The 23956-nt window shown below is 33.5% G+C and overlaps 1 protein-coding gene across 1 annotated transcript; it reads left to right on the forward strand.

Annotated features, from left to right (window-relative positions):
* Window positions 1-4245: 4245 nt before the first annotated feature.
* Window positions 4246-13509, forward strand: LOC133307629 (uncharacterized). The gene is made up of 9 exons (XM_061508170.1): window positions 4246-4346; window positions 7084-7187; window positions 7381-7449; window positions 7551-7721; window positions 8690-8764; window positions 11537-11659; window positions 11764-11898; window positions 11991-12282; window positions 13094-13509. Exons 2-8 carry the CDS (start codon window positions 7086-7088, stop codon window positions 12264-12266), a joined length of 951 nt encoding a protein of 316 aa, XP_061364154.1. The 5' UTR covers window positions 4246-4346; window positions 7084-7085; the 3' UTR covers window positions 12267-12282; window positions 13094-13509.
* The last annotated feature ends 10447 nt before the right edge of the window (window positions 13510-23956 follow it).

The following is a 23956-nucleotide window of genomic DNA, read 5'->3' on the forward strand; positions in this document are numbered from 1 at the left end:
ACCGACAGATTGTTGGACTTTGGGGAAAAGTGGCATAATATTCATAGAAAATCATTATATGATATACCACGGGGCTCTGGCGTGTGCCAACTTAATTTTTCATGTGGTGAATGCATTATTTGTTGTAGACAGCATTCCACGACTCCTGAAGATGGATAAACCAACCTCAAAGCCGCAGAAAGCAGAAGAAAATGTTGTCGTCAGGACAGGATCAGTGATCTGCCTGATGCAGTCTTGTGCCACATCCTATCATTCCTTCCAACTAAAGACTGCGTGACTACGAGCACTTTGTCTCGTAGGTGGCGCCATACCTGGAAGGATCTTCAAGTCCTTGACTTTTGCCACAAATATTCATGGGAGGGATTCGAGCATTTTACTGTTTTCGTAAATAGGGTTCTAGCTATCCGAAAGGGTTATGATATTCGAGGGTTTCGACTCTTGTGTCTTTTCTTTACAGACTCCGACTCAGTGGCTAAGTGGGTCCAAACCGCCATTGGGCCTAACCTGGAGGAACTGCAGCTTGAACTGCATCATGGATTGGGTTTTGTGGTGCCTCACACCCTCTTCACTTGCAGCAGGCTCGTGTCACTGACTTTGTCCTACGGAATCCGCATAGAAAAGCCTCCAGCCGTTTGTTTGCCATCCCTAAAATTTTGTAACGTGGATTTTTAGAATAATTCGATTTATATTTCAGCATAACAATTTATTGAAACTGTTAACTACAAATTCCGTAATTAATTTGAAGAATCCTTTTGAATTATTCGATTTATATTGTAGCTAAGATTTGAGGCGCAAGCAGGAGTATGCTGCATATATTTATCCTATGAATTTGATTTCCTTTATGGAGCATTATTGTTTCAAAGTAGTCTCGGGATTTTGATCAGATTTAATTTGATTTTGAGGTTGCTCTCCCTGTTGCTCTGTTTCAGGCTTCGATCGAGAGTGATAGACGTACTATGTGGTTGTTTTGTATTGAGTTCGTTAACTCCTTTTCCTCATTAAAATAAACTCAAGGGTGGGTTAATTACCAATGTAGATTGATATATAAGTATATAACAATGATAATAATCTTGAATGAATTAGATTATATAAGTCGTTTGTGTTTTTAAATGAATTTTACTGATATTTTGATAAGCACGACAATTGGATCGGGCAATCCTGGATCCCAACACAAATAGTTATGCATTAAGACTTCTGGATATAGATGCTTGTCTAGGATGTTTGTATCAATGTTATTAAACCTAATGAGTTATTAGTTTAACCGGTCAAATTGAATATATATAATATGGGTTTTCGTTTTATCCTTTAACATAACATAACAAACTTTCCTACTCTCACAATATTTTGTGGGGTCCACACTTTTTAAAACAAAAAAATAAATAAAAAATTAAGGCACGCAAAAGGAATCTCTATAACATTACACAATCACTTTTCCTACAACATAACTCTTATAAAACCCATATAATATTTATATATTATAATTAATACTTTATTAATACAAGCAAGCATTGGCATGGTGGCAGTTGTAAGGTGAAACTTGTAAATTGTAATTAGCAGTTGAACCCGATTTTCAATTTTAGTATTAAAATAAATATAATTACATATTTCTTATGCTTTATAACTAAGATTTGAATTATATTTAGACTATTTTTTTAATTGAGTTAGATATTATAATTTTAATTAGTTTTTTTTGTTTTGTTGATTTTATTATATTAATTTTAGTATTAAAATAACATTTTTATTTCACTCGTTTGTCCAAAAAAAAAAGCATTCCATTCAACTAAAAGTTGGGTAATATATGTGGATAATTACAGGCATAATAATATTCACATATCATAGTGGTGGTGGTGTCTAATGGTGACGAGTCAATAGTTGTAACTTACTAGTGGTTGTGGTTGGTGTAGAGGTGGCAAGTGAAGGTGGCTAGTGGTTACGACATCGAAGGTGATTGCTGGTAATTGCAGGGGCTAATTGAAAGCGACAATGTTTTGTGCCCAATGGTCGGGGTGATGGTAACCAGTGACTATGGTTGTGACTAGTAGCTCATAATAAAGGCATGTGATTGTATGATAGCTGATGGCGGTGATAATAGGTTATAAAGCTAATGGACTATGAAGATTATGGTTGGTTGGTGGCAAGGGACACTTACAGACCCATCAAAGTTCTTAAAAACAAATCATGTAACTATATTTGAAATGAGAATGAAGTGAATTTCCTATTCTATCCTTTTATTCTTAGGGGTGGTCAAGATAAAGAGGACAATATATGATAGGCTATTATATCTTACTCTTATCCGTTGTTTGGGCAACCACTAGGATATGATAAGCTTATCCCCTTAGCTTATTTTATCCTGTCCACAACAGAATAAGCTATCATAAGGAATGACTCAAGTTAGGAATGAACATAATAAGATAACAAATATCATATCCATTACATTCCAAATGTAGCCCTATATTTTTCTCTTTAGAACTTTGCTGGGAGTATAAGAGTAAGCCATTACCACCAATCGACCGGATAAATCTTTGGTACTACTGTTGTACCTAAGTGGGTACAACATTTTGCCATTTTTGGAAAAAAAGTGCAATGTGGCGGAATTTTTTTTTTGAAAAGTGTTGAATTTTTTTTCCAAAAGTAGAAAAATATTGTACCCACTTGGGTACAACAATGGTACCAAAAATTTATCCCAATCGATCATTGGTCACCTCTGCCACCATTACCACCCATCTTCCAGCCACCACCATTGTCACCGACTATTGCTATGAGCTATAAATCACCAACATTTTCACAGGCTACCACCATTATCCCCAACCATCACCACCGATCAGCCCTACAATTGCCACCACCATCACTTTCACCTGTCACCATCACCACCACCATTGTCTTTGCCATTGGTCACAACCGCCATTAACCACCAGATATTAGGCACCAACCATCATCACCATCCCCACCACTGTCATTAATCAGCCACAATAATTGCCATTGGTCATCACCGACGCTGCAACCACCACCATCATTTCCACTAACCACCCCCACCTGCCACCACTATCACCAGCCAGGCACCACCTCCGACTACAGCCACCCCCGACCATTAGGCACCAACCATCACCACCACCACTTGCCACTATCGCCGCTGCCATTGGTTAGCCACCACAATTATCATTGGTTATTGTTGATGTTGTCACCATCACCCATTGCCACCACCCAATAAACTGCCAGCAACACCACCCATTGTTACTAGCCACTAACCATTAATATTGATAATTAATTTAAAACTTAATTCTTAAAAATTTATCTAGTGAGGGTATAATTATTTTATTTTTAAAATTTGTATAAATAAATAATTATAATTTTTTTGTAAATTATTTATATTTTAATATATTTAATTTAAATTCATGACTTCTAATTTTTTTTAATAAATTAAAATAAGAATTAATGCATAAATAAATAAAAAACCATTTTTTAACAATCATATATAAAAGTTATCTGGATATTAAAAGCAATAAACACTTTTATGTATAAATTACTGGAATGTGATGGTCGTGGTGATAGTGGGATGAAGTGATTAGAGTGAGGTTGAGAAAAAAATGTTTAATTCTAACTTCTTCTTTTTCTAAAAACAAAATATCCTGATTTTTAAAATATATTATTTTAAATTTTTTAAAAAAAATTCTATTTTTTCTAAAAGTTGATATCCAAATACATAAAATTTCCCCCAAAAGGTTTTTAATTTTATTTTTGAATTCTCTTTTTTCTGAAGATTGATATCCAAATACATAAAATTTCCCCAAATACACAACAATAAATGACATACACCTCATTTTTTTCTTTGCATCGACACCATGCGACATGCAATGAACAATCACATACCTTGGAAATTTTTTAATATATTTCAGAATCACCGTGATCTTTTCACTCAAAAATTGATACTTGAATTAATTTTTGTTCTCTTTTTTGTCTCCTCTCTTTTCAAATTTTTTTTCTCTTTCTCTCACCTCAGTCTCACCTAATTCTTTCAACATAACATGCGAATTTGAAATGTCTGACGCAATTAAATAATATTTTCATAATAAAATTATTTTTTAAAATTAAAATATATTAATGAAATTGTATTTTTCAGAAAATAAAAAAACATTTTAGAAAAACAAATCCAAAAACGTTCTGACCCATGGACCCAGATTTTTTGACCCGAAATCCATCAAATAAATGGGATTTTTCAATGCTTAAAACCCTAAATACCTGGAGGAAGCCACCACTGTTCCGGCTCAGTGAGAGACAACTCCAAAAACGGTGTCACTCTTCTCTTCCTCGATGTTTCTCAGTACTCCCTAGTCGCCATCGATACTCAGGTCAACAATTTTCCTTTTACTTTTCTTTTTTTTTTTGAAAAAAAATGGAAAAACATCGACTTAAAATTTCGACCTTATAGAATAATAAAAAATCCCTTTTAAGTTTTAAGTGTAGAGGTTATGTCCATGCCCTTTTATTATTCTTGTGGATTATCAAGTTGTTGTTGTTGTTTTTTTAATTTTTACTATCTTGGTATCTGAAAATTGAGTGAAACTCTGAATTTCGTAGGGTAAACAAATTCTATTTTTGTTGATACTGTCAAGTTCGTTTGATATTATTTTTCTTGTGTATATGTGTGTATATTTCTCTGTGAGACATGTTCCCATGTGAGCTCTGGGAACCAACTTTCCATGCTAGATCTGATCCTCAACAGTGCAAGCACTTCATCGTTAGTCCATGAATCTATTAACTCTGGTAATTGTCTTTGATCTCTTTCAATCTCCGTGTTGATTGAAGAGATCGTGCAGTTTGGTTCATTCTCTTTGTGTTTGTCGGTAGGAGAATGGGGTTGCAATGGTTGCGAGAGATTGGGTTGGAGTGGCAATTGATGAAAAGGGTTATAAGGATCAAAGGGTGGGAAGTTATTTGGGGTTGGAGAGGCATGGAGTTGGGTGGATAAGTGAAGAGGAAGAGTGGTCCTTGGTGATATGAATTGGTGGAACTGCTCTGGTGTTTAATCGAACATGTTGCTTAGCCGATTAAATGAGGCAGGGTAGAGATTAAATGGGACAATCTCTATGAGCTAAAAGGTTGCTTAGCCGACCAGTGTTCATTACACCAATTGAAATGTTGGGCGCATATTGGCAATGGTTGTTTCTTGTCCCTGCATTTATCCTTATAAGTTCACAAGATTGTATCATATATATGCTATGGTGTCTGTGATCTCTCACAAACAAATATTATATATCTTCATACTCTTGTCTTATGCTGGGATGCGTGCAATTTTTAAATTAATATTCACCAAACCATATTCTTTACTTTAAAATCAAAATTCAATTTCTCTTCTGATGTCAACTCTGCTATATGCTTCCAATGAAGTACAAAACCACAAGCATTTAATCACAATAACAATAAAAGTATATAGTATTAGCTAGTCTGCTATTATTTCACATGCTACGCTTGGTTGGTGTAAAACTTTTAATTCCAATGGTTGTGGTTCAAAGACAGGTATAAGGTTAATTTGGGTGAAGTTGATTGAGTACTGTTCAAGGTACAGAATGTTTTTATCACCAAACTAAATTTGCTTGGGAGTTCTGTTCTAAAGGACAAAAGCCATAATTGTAGTAAGGGAGACCCATGTGAAAAGAAAACTCTTGCATTGGTCCAGATTATCAATAAGTAGTGCTTTTGGATTTCCAACTACTGTATTTAGGAAGTGGACCAATAGGTGCAGTTAACATGCTTAAACCAGTAGGAGAATGGTGAGGGATGTGGGGTCACAATGAGGACCAGTTCCTATAGTTAAATCAGTTTTTTTGCATAGTGGGTAGTAATTTAGTCTCATTACAGAGTCATTTCCTTGGTATAGGTTGTTGCTTGAGATTGGAAAATTACAAAAAGTTTAATAAAAATCAAGTATGGGCTTTTTTGTTTAACAAAAAAAAGACACATTAAATTTTTGAAGGCCCACGAGCTGGCCCCAATTCATAGGGCTTTTGGCCCATGTGGCCCAATATCATCGTGGGCTTTTTGGCCCCGCGAACTTTTTGGCCCTAACCCACATGGGCTAGGGTTAAATGGGCCGGGCTGGCCCATTTTGACAGCTCCACGGGCATCGGGCTTGGCTGCGCTCCACCGTCTTCTCCGACTCCGGTCTGTGTGCGGGTGTGCGTTCTCCACGTGCTCTGTCTGCAGCTTCGTCTTCGTTCTCCGTTCCCAGGATTCATCGTTGTGCCTTCGCCGTCGCAGGGTGGTGTTCTTTCTCAATCTCTTATGAGCTGCGTGACTGCCTCTGTTTCGCTTCGTTTATGTATCTGTTTACCAAAGCAGGCTTTGTCGATATTTTTTTTGTTTTCTCTCGTTTTACTTTCAGCTTCTGCCTCTGTTATTTATTACTTAACCAAATTTTTTTTATTTGATAAACAAAATTAGTTTTATTTTTTTCTTTTCTTGTTTTTGCCTCTGTTTCCTTATCATTTTTTTTTATTATATCCTTTTTAATTTACTTGAAAAATCAAATTAGTCCACATTGAAAAATCAAATTAGTCTAGATTGAAAAATCAAATTAGTCATGCTTTCTCAATATTGCTTGCTGCTGGACCAATTAAATTGTGGTTAATTTTTTATTTTTTTGTGAATTTGAATGTTGTATTTTTTTAGAAAATGTCTTCAAGTGGTATTAATAGTAGTATAGTACTCCTTGATTATGACTATTGTATGACATTATTTTGCTAGTTGGTTGAATTGAATTTGCTTATTATATTACTTTATATGCATATAAATATATATAAATATAATATGTATTTCGTGTTACGATTTTACGATTCTGGGATTTACGATTTTGGTTCACCCTTCCGAGTTTGCGTAGACTCTCGAGTTTGACAACCTTCGTTTCAACGTGTCAAAACCCATATTTTTTTAAGATTGACGAGTTGGAGTGTTGTAAAGTGTCAAATGTTGCGTGTTGGTGCTACATAGGTTTTTTAATGGTTAGTTATATGTCATTGTCAGGTATTTTTTCAAACAAGATATCCATTATTAGTTTTTACTTATTTGATTGTTTAATATTTTGTGCAGGCATGTGCTGTTATAGCCATTCGTTTATTGGTTGCAAATTGGGGCTTAGACAGAGTGGCATCTATCGTGGAAGAGATTGTAATGGCATTGCTTTCACTTTTAAGGTATATCACGTGTAAATTTGGGTATCAACTTAGCATTTGCGGCTTGTGTAATTATTTCATACAACTTTATGATCTATATGATTATTTCTACATGTTTACACATCATGCACCTGTGATCTCACCCCTTATTTTTCTATTCTTTCTCACTGTTTTTGTTATAACAATAAGCTGAATGGTTTATGTGAACTTTCAGTCTGAAAAGCAGAAGTTACAGGAAGAAGTTGTTGAAACTCTGACAAAAATTATAGATTCGATACCACTGGTATATCTTAATATCTTAAGTCCATGTATTATATAGGTTTTGATTGCGGTACATTATTACCCCAAGCCCCATGCGAATTGATGTGAAATTGTTCCATGCAGGCCAATTTTGGCAATTATTGCGATACTGCAATTCCCCCACTACAAGAGATTCTGTTTCATGACTATAGTTCATCTAGATTGTTACTCCGTGCCAAATGTCTAGAATGCATAAGGATTGTCTTCAAAGCTGAGCAAGAGCACCGGAGTCTCATACAAGTGAATGTTCATGGGGTGAGTATTTCTGCTAATTCCTAATGTTTGGTTGTTCCAAGTACAACCCTTATTTAATTTTATTGATTACTTCAGCCTAACAGATATTGGTTCTCAAACTCTTTTGATCTATTTCCCCCTCCCCTCCCTTTCCATTCCTTCCTCTTCCCTTCCCCTGTCCTTATATATAGCTGAAAAAATGTATCAGACTAATACTTGCTTCTTGTTTCCTAAGGGAGGCAACACATGTCTGTTACTTGAAAATCGGTTGTTTTCATATTTGGTGTCGTTGCTTAATTACAAGGAAAATTTTGTACTCTTTGTGGATCTGGAAAGCAACAGAAAAAGATGTTACTTCTATCTACCAGTTTGATTTGAAGTGCAGCATAATTTGACTCGAAACAAAGAATTGTTAGTAGTAGATTTTGGTTGCATTTGACAATTTTAAAATTGGATCATAAACATGGAATTTATCACTGTGTAATATTATAAATATTTGTGGGATCACAGTTTCTAAAATGATCACTTCAAAAAATTGATCATATGAATGATTATGGTTGAAATAGCTAAGAAGATTTTCCTTTTCTCCTTTAACTAAGAACCTTCATTATTTAGGACCATTGTTGTTGGCTGAATTAAAGCCCAAGATGTACATTTGAATTTTTTTAAGAAATAATTTTTAGTGTCTCCCAACCTTATGGATAATGTTGGTTCAGGTCATATAGAAAATAATACTGAAATCAAAGTGAGTTAAAATTATGATTTGGAAGTATAGGGAAATTAGAAAGGGAAAAAAATAAAAGGTTCACTTGTTCTGGGCCATTCACAAACTTTTGCAATTGATCAAGCAAAATCTATCTCTACCTCATGATCTTGATACACATAATTCAGAATCTGAGTTAAATTTGTGTATAGATTGTTAGGAAAGGATGTCAAATAATTATGAAATTATTTCTTTCCATACTAATTTTTCTTGTAACACTATGAAGGTCATGCATTCTTTCACATCACTTGAAGGAGAATTGAGGAGGACGGATTACTTAACAAGAGATCATATCTTTAAGGTATATTTATGCGTGATTGAAATCAATGATAGACCATTTATGTGGTATCCCCTGCCTCCCTCCTATTGTAGTTTAATGTTTGCATTCCTTCATTAAGTAAACACACTATGCAGGCATTGTATCAAATTTATCAAGTAAACACACAAAGTTATAAAGTTATCTCATTCTAATAGATAAAGACACAAAATAATATTTTTTTATTTAAAATTTAAATTAAAAAATATCTATTTTCTTTTCAATATTTTCATTCATTGTGTCTATCTCTTTCTTAAAATGAAAATGAAGACATATCTTATGTAATTTAAATTGATAAACAACAAACCCCAAATAAATATAGAAAAAAATGTTTCTGCAGTTAATGTAGATGAGTTATCTGCATTTATCCCAAAACGACGTTGTTTTGGTATTGAAATCTTAAAAAATTATAAATATAAAGACTATTATAATCCTGAAATAAATTAAAATTACATAAATACCATGATTTCTGTCCAAAACGACGTCGTATTGGCTTATTGCAGATAACTGCAAACAAAGCGAACCCATAAATAAAACAAATAGTCGAAGGCTTTTTGACCCTTTTACCCTTCATTAATTAATAAATAACCATTTTGTCCCTTATTCAAAATTATCTACCAATATGTCCCTTTTTAATCGATTAACTTAAAAATTTATCAATTAAATGGTCAAAATTGGATAAAATGGTTGACTTGAAGATTTAATCGATTAAATCTCCCAATAGGCAACAAAGGTCAAATCTCCTCCATAAAAAAAAGCAGATTCCATGCATATGAAGCAAATCAACAAGCATAGATAACCAAACAAACAAAGAAACTAACAAAAGAAAAATGATTATTGGAAACTGGATTGATTTACATGAACTGATTTTGTTACTTTCTAATGTATTGGTTGATGGTTAAAATCTATCTGTAGTAGTTACGATTCTTGCAAACACTGTTAATGGTTTGATTTAGGAATAGCACGAAAAGAAAAACGATTCTTGGAAACTGGATTGATTTACATGAACAGGCCTGCATCCATTTCTACCTCTCACATGAAAACCTTGCTTATTACATGAAAAACGACGCGAAGTGATCCTATTGTCAACCTCGAAACGATAACAGCGATCAAGGCGAACAACGAACCCTTCCCGTCTTGCATATTCATCATAAAAATACTTAGCAGAATCTTCAATAGTTTTCCGTGTATTTGAGGTTATTTGAATCTTGAATTTAATATAATAGGAGCTGATTGCGATTTGTATTTAATAGGAGCTGATTGCGTTTTGTATTTAATAAGATGCAATCAGCTCCTATTAAATACAAATCGCAATCAACTCCTATTACATTAAATTTAAAATTCAAAATTCAAATAATCTCCAATACCGTGTTCGTCTCATTTAATCAATGCTTTCACGCTCATTTGAGATATTTAATCGATTAAATATAAGTTTTAAACGATTAAATCAATTAAGAGGGATATTTAATCGATTAAATCTTCAAGTCAACCATTTTTTGTCAATTTTGACCACTTCAAGTTAATCGATTAAAGAGGGACAGATTGATAAATAGTTTTAAATGAGAGACAAAATGATTATTAATTAATTAACGAAGGAAAAAAGGTAAAAAAAAAAAATAATAACGACCAATAGTCGAATACTAAAGAAACCTAAAAATTTGCACTTTTTTGTATTTATATTAATGCATTATTCGTGTAGATAGCATTCCGGTATTCCATCAATCCTGAAGATGGATAAACCAACCTCAAAGCGGCAGAAAACAGAAGAAAATGCTATCGGCATGGACAGGATCAAGCGGCAGAAAACAGAAGAAAACCCTGACGGCAGAAAACAGAAGAAAACAGGATCAAGCGGCAGAAAACAGAAGAAAATATTGTCGGCAGGGACATGATCAAGCGGTAGAAAACAGAAGAAAATGCTGTCGGCAGGGATAGGATCAAGCGGCAGAAAACAGAAGAAAACAGGATCAAGGGGCAGAAAACAGAAGAAAATGCTGTCGGTAGGGACACGATCAAGCGGCAGAAAACAGAAGAAAACCCTGACGGCAGGGACAGGATCAGTGATATGCCTGATGCAGTCTTGTGCCACATCCTATCATTCCTTCCAACTAAAGACTGCGTGACTACGAGCACTTTGTCTCGTAGGTGGCGCCATATCTGGAAGGATCTTCAAGTCCTTGACTTTTGCCAAAACTCTTGCCAGGGATTCGAGCATTTAGCTGTTTTAGTAAATAGGGTTCTAGCTCTGCGAAAGGGTTATGATATTCGAGGGTTTCGACTCTCGTGTCTTTACTCTGACAGAGACTCCAGCTCAGTGGCTAAGTGGGTCCAAATCGCCATTGGGCCTAACCTGGAGGAACTGCGGCTTGAACTGCATTCCAACGCTGGATTTCGTTCAATGCCTCACACCCTCTTCACTTGCAGCAAGCTCGTGTCACTGTCTTTGTCCTACGGAATCCACATAGAAAAGCCTGCAGCAGTTTGTTTGCCATCCCTAAAGATGCTTAATCTATGTCATATAAATGTGGATTTTTATGAAACCCTCCTCTCTGGGTGCCCTGCCCTCGAACCCTGACTTTGTCTATTTGTGCCAAATGCTTGACCAAAGTCCGCGTCCCTCCTTCCTTGAAGAGGTTGGAGTTCCAAGTTTTTTCTTCTCAATGGGAATCTTACCTGGATATAGATGTGCCAGGTCTTGAGTACCTTTCAATCGTCCATGCGACTAGCTCCTTTCATTGTAAGTTTACCAATTTACAGCATGTGGTGGATGCATTTCTTGATGTGGGAGGAGTGGAGAAAGCATCTGTCAACACTTTTCACAAGCTTATCCGAGCTCTGTGTGGAACAAAATCTCTAAAATTGGGTTATTTCTCAACAAAGGTCAAGTTTTATTATCACTATTTTTCTTCTTGTTCTTCTTCTTCTTCTTTTTGATGAATTCTGTACTGATATTATATATGATATAACTTCTTGTTGTCTTGCAGATGCTACTTTGTCCCTATTTTAGATTTTCCGAATTTTCGCCATTTACTTCGTCTGGAGATCATTTTTCCATGTTTCAACTCAAGTTTTCTGAGAAATGTCACGTACTTCAAGTTCTTACAATTAGTAACTGGGAGGTTTGTTGAGCTTTCAAGTTTAAAGATTTGACCTATATTAAATATATTCTTTGCTTCCATTTACGAGTGTTGTTTTTCCTTTTTACCGCCAGGAGCAGAAACCATTACATTTACAAAGTTGGGCGCAGCCAACAAGGGTTCCTAATTGTCTTCGATCACACCTGACCTCTTTTGAGTTTGACGGCTATCGAGGACTTGAAGATGAGCTGGAATTTGCCAAATATATTTTACGATATGGATTTGTTTTGAAGGCAATGAACATCAGTTCCCACAGATCGTTGGACTTAAGCGAAAAGAGGGATATTCACAGACACTCATTATATGATATACGACCGGGCTCTAGCGTGTGCCGATTTTATTTTTTTTGAGCTGAATCTCATTAAGGTATGAACTCTCAACATCTTCTGCGTGGCTTACTGTTAGTGATATAGTTCACTTAGCTTTGCTGATGTTACTGTACTTCTGTATGTGTTAGATCGCTACTGTTCTTTTCTGTTTTCTAGTCTGTTAGTTAGTTAGTCTGTTTCTGACTTTATCTTGCTCTATAAATGGTTATCTCTCAGATCTCCTCTCTCTCTCTCCTTACCAAACTCTGATTCTTAATGAATCAAGATCACTAGAATTTGGTTTATTTTGCACAAATAGATGTGATGTACCTTTATTCTTATATGTATATCACCACGTTTCATGTGGAATTACATAATTCCATGCCCCCAAAGTTCCTAAATTTTCTTTGAATAAGTTATGATGTGACAATGCCTCCAAAAAAAATATTGTAGTTTTTGCTTCTGCAACGTTTTTCTCTTATATTTTTAGGTTAGTTTTATTTTATTTTTTTATTGCTAGCATTATCATTATTTTTTTCTCTTTCCTTTTCCGGAATCTTTTATTTTATTTATTATTTTTTTTTTTTTTTTTGGGTTCATTGACCGTCCATCCCAACTAGTTTGTTATATAATGCCAAATGACCTGATTTTTTAAAAGCTGATTTTGTCTTATGGATTGAATTTAGGTAAACTACTAATGGTAAATTTATGTAGCCCAATACACCAGCGGAGATTAGGAATTTGTAATTTCTGGTTATTTTTTTTTTATTTTTTTTGGTAGACGTAATTTCTGGTTATTTAGTCTTACTTGTTATGATAAATTAAATTTAATTGGTTTTGACGAACATTTTTCACTATATGTTTTGCAGTGCTTCTCACTTTTATTGGAAAGGTTTGGAGACCGTGGTCCTTAGTGCGCCTTGTGTTGCCATGTTTTGCCAGATGCTTTCGGCTTCACTAAAGTATTTTATAGACATTTAACCAGGACATGGTACACAAAGTTCAAAATTATAGCCAACATTGTTTGCTGGCCTAGTGAAATAGTTCTTCCCCTCTTGGTTTTAAATTTATTGACTTTTTTGTGCAGAATGGGGATGGAAGTGCCGTCTTTTGGCCTTCTGTTCCCACCACTCAAATATATGCCAGGAAGAAATATCAACCTGGTTACTTAGTGTTATTTCAACATAATTATTGATTGAGGTTGCTTTTCCTGGAGAGAGATAGACGTACTATGTGCTTCTTTTGTATTGAGTTCGCTAACTCCTTTTTCTTATTAAAATGAAAAACTCAAGGGTGGGTTAATTAAAAATGTAGATTGATATATAACAATGATAATAATCTTTAATGAATTAAATTATATAAGTAGCTCGTTTTTTTAAACGAGTTTTACTGATATTTTGATAAGGATGACAATTGCACCGGACACCTGGATCCATATTCCCAGCACAAATAGTTATGCGTGAAGACTTATAATTACCAGTTGGGATGGTGGTAGTTGCAAGGTGCGACTTGTAATTAGCAGTTGAACTCGGTTTTCATTTCTACTATTAGAATAAATATAATTACATATTTCTTAAGCTTTATAATTTAAGATTTGAATTATAATTAGAATATATTTTTAATTGAGTTAGATATTATATTTTATTTATTTATTTATTTTGTTTATTTTATTATATTAATTTTAGTATTTAAATAACAGCTTTATTTCACCATTTGTCCCCCCCCCCACCAAAAAAAAACAAATCATATTCAATTCAACTAGAAGTTGGGTAATATCTGGATCTATTATACATTAGATAGAGGCCCAAATATAATAAGGCTTATCTCACCCTTGAGACATATAACCATATAACCATAATAAGGGCAATCCATTTTGCGTGACATTGCGAAAAAGACAATCCATCTCGCCACAGGAGTTATGAATCTTGCTTAGGTACTTCACCGTCAAGTTAATATAACTTAACTTGAAAGAAATCATCATTGCCAAGAACAATAGATCAGGCAAGTTGGCCACAAACATTAACCATTAAAAAGATGGCAACTCCTACTTGTCACCGTATCTACATAATCTACATTGAACAACGGCTTATCCACCAAGGAATAGCCTGAGAGAGGCCATCACACTCCACCAGTCAACATGAACATCACTTCTTGAAGGATGGTGATAAACACGGCGCTCAAGAACTGTGAATTATTAATCTGATTTAATGAACCTCCTTGGATATTAAACTGATTTGAACGTCGGAGTGCCTTTGCAGGTATCCCTCGGTGCAAAGAATAACACTGTGGTTTGATGAATGGAATGATAAGTTAAAGAAAGGGAATGAATAAACTAATCCACTATTAAACCAATTGAAATCTCGGCTCAAGATCTTACTCGATGAATTTGTTCAGATATCTATAATGTCAACTCTAATTCATCAGCTCATGGGCTAAATGGTATATGAAACCCCATATTCCTATGGCAATTTTGTTCCCAACAACGATTCGGTACAGAACTTTTGAGAACGAGTTTTTAATCTCAACATTATTTTTAAGATTTGAATTTGGATTTAAAAAAGAAAGAATTAATTTTAAATTTTAAATTCCTTTTTGAAAGATTTGATTTGAATTTGAAGATAATAAACAATTGATACATCGCTTAGGAAATAAGATAAATTTAAAAAGTAACAAAAAAAGGAAGAAAAATTTTGAGCTCACAAGATTATTTATTTTCATGTTTTTTAATGTCAAATATGAATTTTAAAATGAGCAATTATAACAAATATCTCAACCCTCTACGAACAGGCAAAAGGTAATGACTTTTTTCTATTTTATTTCAATTTGTTATTTATGTGTTAATTGAATGGCCTTTTGTATAGATAGATGGCTACGAGAGGAGGACATCATATTGATGCTGTTATGAAATATTTTCATATCTTAACCACCTACCCAAGGATCCCTTAAAGGATAATTATCCAATTATCCTAACAATATAAAACAGTAAGGCTGCTAAGAATAGAGTCCATATCCCAACAGAAAGGAAGTTGAATCCTACTACAACTGGGAGATCTACACAAGCCCAAGAGGTAACCTTTATAAATAATAGGTTAAAGACCCCAGATACACACTCTGAACTCATTTACTACTTCTTCCCACACTGTGCACACATCCACATCTCGACTATAAGCTTATTGCTTGTGCGCAGTGATGAGGATATCGGCTATAAGCCAACCAAGATACCTATCTCTAGGTTATCTCTGAGCGCATACCTTACAGTATAGCAATATAGTTCTCTAGGACCGAACATTGGCACCGTCTGTGGGAAATGGCAAATTTCGACTCCCATCCATGGTGAACACGTGCGGTATAGCACAAAGCCACATATTGCAGGCTAACTCGCGCACCCTGAAATTGCTGAAACCACATATATATAAGGAGACAAATCCTACCGCAAAAGGGTTTTTGATCCTCCGAGAGACTCTAGAATGGAGATTTAGATCCAAGCAGATGACGATTTGACAGAGATTTTCGTCGTCACAATTCAAATTTATTAGCTCGGCCTCGGCCTTGAGCTCAGCCCAATTAAGGGCTTCAAATTTAAAGCTCAGCCTCAGCCTTGAGCTCCAACTCAGCCCAATGAAGGGCTTCAAATTTATTAGTTCGACCTTGGCCTTGAGCTCCAACTCAGCCCGGGCTTCAAGATTAAAGCTCGACCTCAGCCTTGAGCTTCAACTCAGCCCAGTTAAGGGCTTCAACATCTCCTTCTAACACTCTCTTCACTTGCAGCAGGCTCGTGTCACTGATTTTGTACAACGGAATCCGCACAGAAAAGGCTCCAGCCGTTTGTTTGCCATCCCTAAAGACGCTTCGTCTAGTGGATATAAACGTGGATGTTATTGAAACCCTCCTCTCTGGGTGCCCTGCCCTCGAAACTCTGACTTTGTCTATTCATCCCACATGCTTAACCAAATTCCGCGTCCTTTCTTCCTCCTTGAAGAGTTTGGGGTTAAGTGTTCATTCTCTTCTTTGGGAATCATATCTGGATATAGATGCGCCAGGTCTTGAGTACCTTTCTATCGTCCATGTGGAAAGCTCCTTTGATTTTAAGGTTACCAATTTACAGCATATGGTGCATGCACGTCTTGATATTGAAGCAAAGGACGAAGCATCTGTCAACAGTTTTCACAAGCTTATCTGCGCTCTTTGCGGAACAAAATCTCTAAATTTGGGTTCTTGGTTAACAGAGGTCAAGTTTTATTGTCACTATTCTTCTTCTTCTTCTTTTCTATGAATTCTGTACTGATATTATATATTATATAACTTCTTTTTGTCTTGCAGACCCTACTTTGTTCCCCAATTATAGATTTACCGAATTTTCGCCACTTATTTCATCTCGAGATCACTTTTCCACGTTTCAACTCAAGTTTTCTGATAAACTTGCTTCAGAAATGTCATGTACTTCAAATTCTCAAAATTCATAACCTGGGGGTTTGTTGAGCTTTCAAGTTTAAAGTTTTGACCTATATTGAATATATTCATTAATTGCTTCCATTTATTAGTGTTGTTTTTCCTTTTTGCCGCCTGCAGCAAAAGGAACCATTATTACGTTTACAAAGTTGGGCGCAGCCAACAATGGTTCCTAATTGTCTTCGATCACACCTGACCTCTGTTCAGTTTAAAGGATATCGAGGACTTGAAGATGAGCTGGAATTTGCTGATTATATTTTACGATATAGATTTGTTTTGAAGGCAATGAATATTTATACCCGCAGATTGTTGGACTCTAGGAAAAAACTGCATATTCACAGAAAATCATTTTATGATATACCACGGGGCTCTAGCGTGTGCCAACTTAATTTTTCATGAGCTGAATTTCACTACTAAGGTATGAACTCTCAACATCTCCTTCTAAGTGGCTTACTATTAGTGATATAGTTCACTTAGTTTTAGCTTTGTTGATGTTACTGTACTTCTGTATATATTAGATCACTACTGTTCTTTTCTGTTTTCTAGTCTGTTGTTAGTTAGTCTGTTTCTGACTTATAAATAGAGCCTTTGTGTATTAGATATTGTACATCGGAATATACAGTAAATACAAAGGTTATCTCTCAGATCTCCTGTCTTATATGTATATCACCACATTTTATAACTATATTGTGGTAGAATTACATAATTCCTTGTCCCCAAAGTTTCTAAATTATCTTTGATAAAGTTATGTTCTGACAAGGCCTAATATAGGATTGGCCACCTCCAAAAAAAAAATATTATAGTTTTTGCTCTTGCAACATTTTTCTCTTATATTTTTAGTTTTGTTTTATTTTTATTTTTTATTACAACCATTATCATTATTTATTTTTTTCTTTCCTTTTCAGAAATCTTTTATTTATTTATTTATTTTTTATTTGTTTTTGGTTTCATTGACCGTCGATCGCAACTGGTTTCGGTAAGAGTGTTATTGATGTTGCGTTGCTCACCCAACCATATCGGTTTTAAGATTTCAAGGCTTGGAAAGTAGGGGTGTTCGCGGTCTGGATTGGATCGGTTTTGGAAGCAAAACTCATCCGATCCAATCCCTTCGGTTTGATCATGTAATCATCCATTCGGTTTAGATTATTTTTCAAATCCGATCCGATCCAATCTAATTTTTTTCGGTTTGGATTGGATCGGTTTTCAGTTTTTTGAATATCCTAAAATTAGTTTCATGATTATTGTGCAAATAACATCTTTCGTATATATTGGCTTTGTAAAACAATTTCTTTTGAAATACAAAAATATCATTAAACTATACTATAGTTGATGAGACGTGACTAAGTTTTTTCTTGGGTTTAGTTGATGAGTTAATGAGTCTTGAGTTTAGAAATTTTTGGGCTATGATTGGAGAAAAGACAAGTAGGTAGAGTATAATTAATATATTGGATCAGTTTGGATTGGATAGGTTTTCATCAACCCATCCGAAAACCGATCCATTCCAATTAAAATTTGCGGGTTTTTTTTTCGGTTTTCGATTTATTCGGTTATCGATTTTTCGGTTCGGTTTTCGCGGTTTGGATCGGCTGATGAACACCCCTATTGAAAAAGGAGTCGAGATTCGAAAGATTTTGTTACAACCCAAAACCCGAAGAGATAGAAGTGAAAAGAAACAAAATGAATTGTACTTAATTTAATGAGTTGATTTCTGCTTTATTTGGGCTGAAAAGAGTTCTTAAGTGCAAGTAAATGGGCCTAAGAAGAACCAATACAACTCAAGTTGGAAAGAAGAAGAAAAGAGAAGTAAATATAATGGGAAAAATGCTTATTCTTTTAAATGACACAATTTATATTTTTTTGTTTTTACAAAGAGGTGGAATCTACACCTTTATTTTTATTTTTTGTCAACTTTCTCTCCTCTTTATCTATCTCTTACTCTCTTTTAAAATGACACAACTTTATCTACATTAAAATGACACACATTTTTTCCAAATATAATTCACTCACAAGTTTCTTCTTATTTTTGTCTTTCAGAAAAAAAAAAGAAGGGGAAAGCCACGTGAATGAGATTAAAAGCTAGGAAACAAATATGAACCATTGGATGGACGCAGCGATGGACAGCCAGCATTTTGGATTTTGTTTTTTTTGTTTTTTTTAGTTAACAGGTATCTTTTTGGATTGTAGAAGCAGATTTGAATTATTTTTTTTGGTTGTTCGTTATGATTGTGAAAAAGTGAATTTTTCTTTGAGAGTCTTCTTGAACCTGTTGTTTTGACCAAGTTCTTGAAATCGAAGAGCATTGACAATGTATCTTCAAGAGAGAGAGCGCAAGGATCTTCATGCAAGCTTTCTATTTCTCTACTTCTTCCTAGCTATAGTTTAGGATTTTCAATCCGTGAATTTGGTCTTTATTGCACTCAACTTTTCATTCCCTCTCTGTTTTTGATAATGCATGTATTTAATTCTAAACTCTTTAATGTCATTCTTTAAAATGGCTAGCTAATTTTCTTTTAGCGGGACTCAAGATGACTGGATGAATACATTTTATTAATCTACCGCTAAACTCACTTTTTTCATATTTGATTAGCAATTCTATCAATTTTAAATACAAGAAAATCATGGGAATGAATCTTGGAGCATTTTTGGCATAAGTTGTGATTGACAAATCAAGTTGTGTTTGTTTTGTTAATTGAACTCTTGAGGTTAGGGATAACCCAAGTAGGTATTTGACATAATTCCTAAAGAATCAAAAGACATTGGAAAATGATTCTTTCGAGGATTAAAAATGGAATTGAGAAATTTCAGTGAAATAGCTATAATAGTGCAAATTCTGTAAAGAAAATGCCTTAGCAATGTGAAAATGCAGGGATGCGTAATTGTTGCAGAAAGTCCACGATTCAATAATTCCAGAAATATAATCATTGTTGATAACTGTTGATTGATCATTCTAGTTTCTAGTTAATAAGTTTTACATATCAAACCAATTTCTTTCAAATTGCTATAAATAAAAAACAGATTGGTCATTTACATTTCAGAGAACAATTCTGATCTTCGGATTTTACTACTAACAAAATGGTTGAGAAAAAGATCGTGTAAATAAAAGGAAAGGCAAGAAGTTACAATCAGCTTGAAGAGAATCTTTAAGCTTTTTATCAATTTGCTTGATAACATCAATATAGACTCTTTTAAGAGTATGAGAGCTACAGAACTGATTAACCTTGCGATAAATATTGACATAATCCGTACCATTTCTGAGCAATGCCTCATGGACAATTTCCTTAGGATGTGAAAAGAAAGTAAACGAAAAGCTGAATAACAAGTAGTAACTGATAGTAGTGAATTTTGCATGGTTTAACAATGGTATTTAAAAATGATAATTGTTTACTGACGGAATATTATTTTTGCAAGTCGTCACTACCAAATTAATTTTTTGGGTTTACAAATGAATCAATGATTATTTTGAGATTTATTATTCACAATACAATAACAAATAAAAGTATAACATTTTTCTGCATCAACTCATCTTTGTTCATTATATTTTTGTTATAATTTTTTATTTTATCATGTAATTATTGAAAAATTATTTATTAACTTTCAAATGTTCACATTTAAACCATTTTCAAATGTTTTCTCTTTGGCATAGAAGTCTTTGACACCGGTGTCAAATTTTGAAATTTGACACCAAATCCTAACATTTGATATCTGTCAATCAAACTTATTAATTAATATTAATTTTCAATAAATGATAACCATTGATTGACGAAAATCAACGAATAGGATTTGGTGTCAAATTTTAAAATTTGACAGCTGTGTCAAAGGATTGTGCCTCTTCCTCTTTTAGTAACTTTTTAAATTAGAATTTTAAACTTGATATGTGAAAAAAGAGTTCAGCATTCTTGGGTGGCAAACAATTGTATTAATATTCCACCTGCATGGTTAATTGTTGAGCCTATTAATATTACCACTGCTCTTTTTTTTTTTTGGTAATCTACCACTACTTTCTGCATTGGAAATTGTTAAGCCTATTAATAATATCGCTATTTTATGCACCGAAAATTGTTAAGCCTATCTATATCTTAATCTTAATATATAGAAAGGAGAACCAAATTTTGAAAACTTTGCTGACGTGTCACTTCCTCCTTAATTCTCAGCTTTGTGTTCACACTGGGGATAGTTTGAAAAGTTACTTTTTTTAGAAATCTTTTTTATTTCGTAAATAAAAAAATTCTACAAAGGAGGGAGAGTTTTTTTTAAATCATTATAAAATACTTGGTGGCAAACAACTGTATTAATGATGTTCTCAATTCATAATTTGAAATGGGTGGGAAGTGTATTAATTGAAATTGAAATCAGTCACCTAACAATTAAGTTCCCTCCACTATTTTCTGCATTGGTAATGGTGAAGTGTATTCTACAAGCTAAATTTTTTTTTTAAATAAATAAATTACGACTTTGCCTATAAATAGGGAAGTGTTGCTTCTTTTTTTTGTCTTGCTTGCATTTTTTTTTCGTTCATGTGTGTAGGGATTGTTCTATTGGTATACTTTTCTGTTTCTTTATGAACAAACCCTAGAATTCATTTTCATAAATTTTATATTGACTTATTTATTCATTTTTCAGGATGGAAGGATTCATAATACTGCCACCACATCTCATTTTCTCAGTGAGCGGTAAGATTTTTTTTTTTTAAATCGTAACAAAATTTTCTCACTGCATCTCATTGTTCTTTGTTCCTTTTGGATTTGTGAATCTGAACTTTTTTTTATTGAATAATGTTCGAAGCTTTGCGTTCAAAGATTTGCGTGGATAGATCTGCATCTGTTATGGCTTTAAAGTGAAAACAGTTAAAAGGTAAAATCATAGGATATTTTTCTTAGATCTGATCTACATATCTACATCTGTTATGGTTTTTTATTTTCCCACTTCTCTCTCATTTTTCTTTCGATTCTTCCAATTCATCTCTTGCAATCAATCTTGAACCTGAGATGGATCGGTATTTTGTTTATCTTTTGTTAGAGCGGGTTGGTCATGGAAGTAGATTTGATGATCATTTGTTCAGCAAACGAGCTTGGAAGCATATGTCCTCAATGTTCAACGCGAGGAAACAAGTGAACAATTGTCGTCCTTACGGTGGGTTCACTTTCAACTATTATACTATTTGAAAGCGCATGTGGAGTTTGCAGATCTTCAGAGAAGAGCTAAACTTGTTGTTGTAAGCTGTGAAAGACTGAAGAAGATATGGGTTATCCTCTTTTGATTTTTCAATTTTGAAGCTTCACTTTTTTTCTTTTTCTTTTATTTGAATATGCATCACACAATCTTATAATATATAGAAAGGAGAACCAAACTTTGAAAACTTTGCTGACGTGTCACTTCCTCCTTAATTCTCAGCTTTGTGTTCACACTGGAGATAGTTTGAAAAGTTACTTCTTTAAGAAATATTTTTTATTTCGTAAATAAAAAAATTCTACAAAGGAGGGAGAGTTTCTTTTAAATCATTATAAAATACTTGGTGGCAAACAGCTGTATTAACGATGTTCTCAATTCAAAATTCGAAATTGAGATTTGAAATGGGTGGGAAGTGTATTAATTGAAATTGAAATCAGTCACCTAACAATTAAGTTCCCTCCACTATTTTCTGAATTGGTAATGGTGAAGTGTATTAATTGTTAATGCATATATGAATGGAATCCTCATAAATATAGGAGTTGCCAATGCTCATAATGATAAGATGGAAAATGAGAAATAATTATACGAGATATAGAATTTTAAAACAGATGAATGAAAAACAATCATAGGATATATAGAATTTTAAAACAGAAGAGTGAAAAATATTTTATTTAATTCAAAATTCTAAAATAGATATTTAATTCTTTTTTAAAATATTTAAACTAAATAGTTAATGCGAAAAGAGTTCAGCATTAAATAGTGGCAGACAGGTGCATTAATATCCCTTTTCTTTTTTAAAATTCGAAATTTGAAGTTGATATAGGTGAGAAAAGAATTTAACATCTTTTAGTGGGAGACAACTGTATTAAATTCTCACTATTTTCTACATGGGAATTGTTAACCCTCATTTTGAAAAACATTAAATGTTTTTTTACCATATTTATCGAAAAACCAAAAGACCTAAAGAAAAGAGTTCAGCAATAGTTAGTGGCAGACAGGTGCATTAATATCCCACTCCTTTTTTAAATTTTGAAATTTGAAATTGATATTGGTGGAAAAAGAATTTAACATCTTCTAATGGGAGACAACTTAAATCTGATTTTAATTTTTGTAAATACAAATTTGTAAAATTTCAAATACAAACGACGCAAATCCTTGCAAAAAATAATTATTTACATAAAATGCTGATGGTTAAAGGTTGCAAACTGGACTTGGCCCAAAGGGCCTGCCCGCCCAGCCTGCCAACACATTTTTATAATTAAATTAAAATTTCACTATTCTTCTTTTATAATTAAATTCCTAATTCATATTTCAATGAGGATGTAAATACAAATTTATAAAATTTTAAATATTAACGACACAAATCCTTACAAAAAATGACTATTTATTATTTTTTGGGAATAAGAGCCTTTTTTGTGAATAAATATAAAAACCTATTACATGCTAATAGTTATATGTGACAAACTGGGTTCGGCCCGGAGGGCCGGCCTACCAAACATTTTTATAATTAAATTAAAATTTCATTTTTCTTCTTTTATAATTAAATTATTAAATCTGTTTTTAATTTTTGTAAATACAAATTTGTAAAGTTTCAAATACAAACGACGCAAATCCTTGCAAAAAATAATTATTTACATAAAATGCTGATGGTTAAAGGTTGCAAACTGGACTTGGCCCAGAGGGCCTGCCCGCCCTGCCTGCCAACACATTTTTATAATTAAATTAAAATTCCACTATTCTTCTTTTATAATCAAATTCCTAATTCATATTTCAATTTTTGTAAATACAAATTTATAAAATTCCAAATATTAACGACATAAATTCTTACAAAAAAATAACTATTTATTATTTTTTGTGAATAAGAGTTTTTTTGTGAATAAATATAAAAACCTATTACATGCTAATAGTTATAGGTGGCAAACTGGGCTCGGCCCGGAGGGCCGGCCTACCAAACATTTTCATAATTAAATTAAAATTTCATCCTTCTTCTTTTATAATTAAATTCTTAAATGTGATTTTAATTTTTGTAAATACAAATTTGTAAAATTTCAAATACAAACGGCGCAAATCCTTGCAAAAAATAATAATAATTATTTTTTTAAAATCTGATTGTA

This window comes from Gastrolobium bilobum, unplaced genomic scaffold (genome assembly GCF_033153095.1).
Source record: "Gastrolobium bilobum isolate Gb01-03AN ecotype WA unplaced genomic scaffold, APGP_CSIRO_Gbil_v1 utg101799, whole genome shotgun sequence".
NCBI lineage: Eukaryota > Viridiplantae > Streptophyta > Magnoliopsida > Fabales > Fabaceae > Gastrolobium > Gastrolobium bilobum.